This window comes from Helianthus annuus, chromosome 10, assembly GCF_002127325.2.
Source record: "Helianthus annuus cultivar XRQ/B chromosome 10, HanXRQr2.0-SUNRISE, whole genome shotgun sequence".
In the NCBI taxonomy this organism is placed as follows: Eukaryota; Viridiplantae; Streptophyta; class Magnoliopsida; order Asterales; family Asteraceae; genus Helianthus; species Helianthus annuus.
Genome location: NC_035442.2, coordinates 28,485,849 through 28,487,839, shown reverse-complemented (window position 1 = coordinate 28,487,839; position 1,991 = coordinate 28,485,849). Strand labels below are relative to the sequence as shown.

The following is a 1,991-nucleotide window of genomic DNA, read 5'->3' as shown; positions in this document are numbered from 1 at the left end:
GTAGTAGGGTCGGTATTGATGGTAGAAAGAAACAGAGTTCAAACTCCAATTTATTATGTCAGTAGGGTGCTTACTGATCCAGAAACGAGATACTCCACAATGGAAAAGTTGGTATTGGCGCTACTTCATGCTTCTAGAAGGCTGCGCAGATACTTTACGGGGCACGTAATCATAGTACTTACCAACTTTCACATCGGCATAATATTGCGAAAACCAGAGACGTCTGGGCGGTTAGCAAAGTAGGCGATCGAGCTAGGTGGCCACAACATCTTGTATAGGCCGCGCCCAGCCATCAAGGGTCAAGTTCTAGCAGACTTCGTCACAGAAGTCCCATTGGAAAAAATCAAAGATTGTGAGATTGTTGAGACTCCCGAAAAAGACACATCTAATGAGTTGTGGTTACTATACACTGATGGGGCATCAAATGAGGACGGCGCAGGAGCAGGGCCTAGTGAGCCCCGAGAAGCATGAATTTACATACGCCGTCAAGCTGGACTTCAAGAACACCAACAATGAGGCAGAATATGAAGCATTTCTGGCAGGCTTGCGCCTCGCCATAAAAATGGGAGCTCAAAATCTACAAGCGCGTGTCGACTCGCTTCTGATCGCCAGTCAAATCAATGGAATTTATGATGCAGAGGGCGAGGTCATGGCCCAGTATTTGGATCAAGCGAAAGAGTTACTTCAACGCTTCAAATCATACAAGGTAGTTCACATCAATCGCTCTGAAAACAAACCAGCAGACACCTTGAGAAAGCTCGCTTCAACGGCCTTTCAACATCTAGCCAAAGATGTAAGGATTGAAGTACTCAATAATCCATCAGTCCTGCTGCGCCAGTTAAATGTGATCGAAGTAGGGCAGCCATCTTGGATGACCCCTATAATTCAATATCTGCAAGAAGGAATACTCTCGGAGAGCAAAGCAGAGGCAAGGAAGATTCAGAACAAGGCCCTGCATTATGAAATGAATGGTGGTATTTTATACCGAAAGTCCTTCTTGGGGCCCTTATTGCGCTGTGTGGACCCCCAAGACGCAAATTACTTGATTAGAGAGATTCACGAAGGGATCTGTGGCATCCATGTAGGACCACGCATGGTTGTCGCGAAGATTATGAACGCTGGTTATTACTGGCCAGGGATGCATGTCGACGCTCTAAGGGAGTTGCGCAAATGTGATTCATGCCAAAGACACTCCCCGAAAACCCTGCGCCCGAAAAACGATCTCATTCCTGTATCCACTGCTTGGCCTTTCCAACAGTGGGGAATTGATATGGTGTGACCTTTCCCTGATGCTCCGGGAGCCGTAAAGTTCATAATCGTTGCCGTTGATTATTTTACTAAGTGGGTGGAGGCCAAAGCTCTCGCCTCAACCACTGCAAAGATGGTGCGCAAGTTTATCTGGGAGCACATCATTTGCAGATTTGGTCTCCCACTCAAAATCGTCACAGATAATGGTACCAATTTTGCTTTACAGGATCTCCAAAATTGGATGAAAGAAATGAAGATTGAGCACACTTTCTCCTCCGTTGCGCATCCTCAAGGCAATGGTCAGGTGGAAAGTGTCAACGAAAGTATCATCGAGGGGATAAAAGCCCGACTGGGCACAAAGAGAAGAGGTTGGGTAGATGAGCTCCCAAGCATCCTGTGGGCTCACTGAACCATGCCGAAGACAAGCACTGGCGAAACTCCTTTTAGCCTAGTATACGGCTCGGAGGCAGTTATCCCAGCTGAAGTTGGACTCCCCTCACCGCGTTTGACAGCAGTCAACACGGTTAATAATGAAGCAGAGCGTCGTCTCGACCTAGATTTATTGGAAGAAAGGCGCGAAATTGCGCGTATTAAAGAAGCAAAGTACAAAACACAGCTGGAAAGGTACTACAATGCGAGAGTCCGCATTTGTCCCTTCACTCCAGGAGAATACGTCTTCAGAGACAACGAAGCTTCAAACGCTGAACGACCAGGAAAACTAGCACCCAAATGGGAGGGCCCAT

General features: G+C 47.2%; 1 protein-coding gene across 1 annotated transcript; it reads left to right on the top strand.

Moving 5' to 3' along the window:
- Positions 1 to 412: 412 nt before the first annotated feature.
- Positions 413 to 1,657, top strand: LOC110880879. Its single transcript, XM_035978156.1, has 2 exons — positions 413 to 1,231; positions 1,343 to 1,657. The coding sequence occupies exons 1-2, from the start codon at positions 413 to 415 to the stop codon at positions 1,655 to 1,657; spliced, it is 1,134 nt and encodes a 377-aa protein (XP_035834049.1).
- The last annotated feature ends 334 nt before the right edge of the window (positions 1,658 to 1,991 follow it).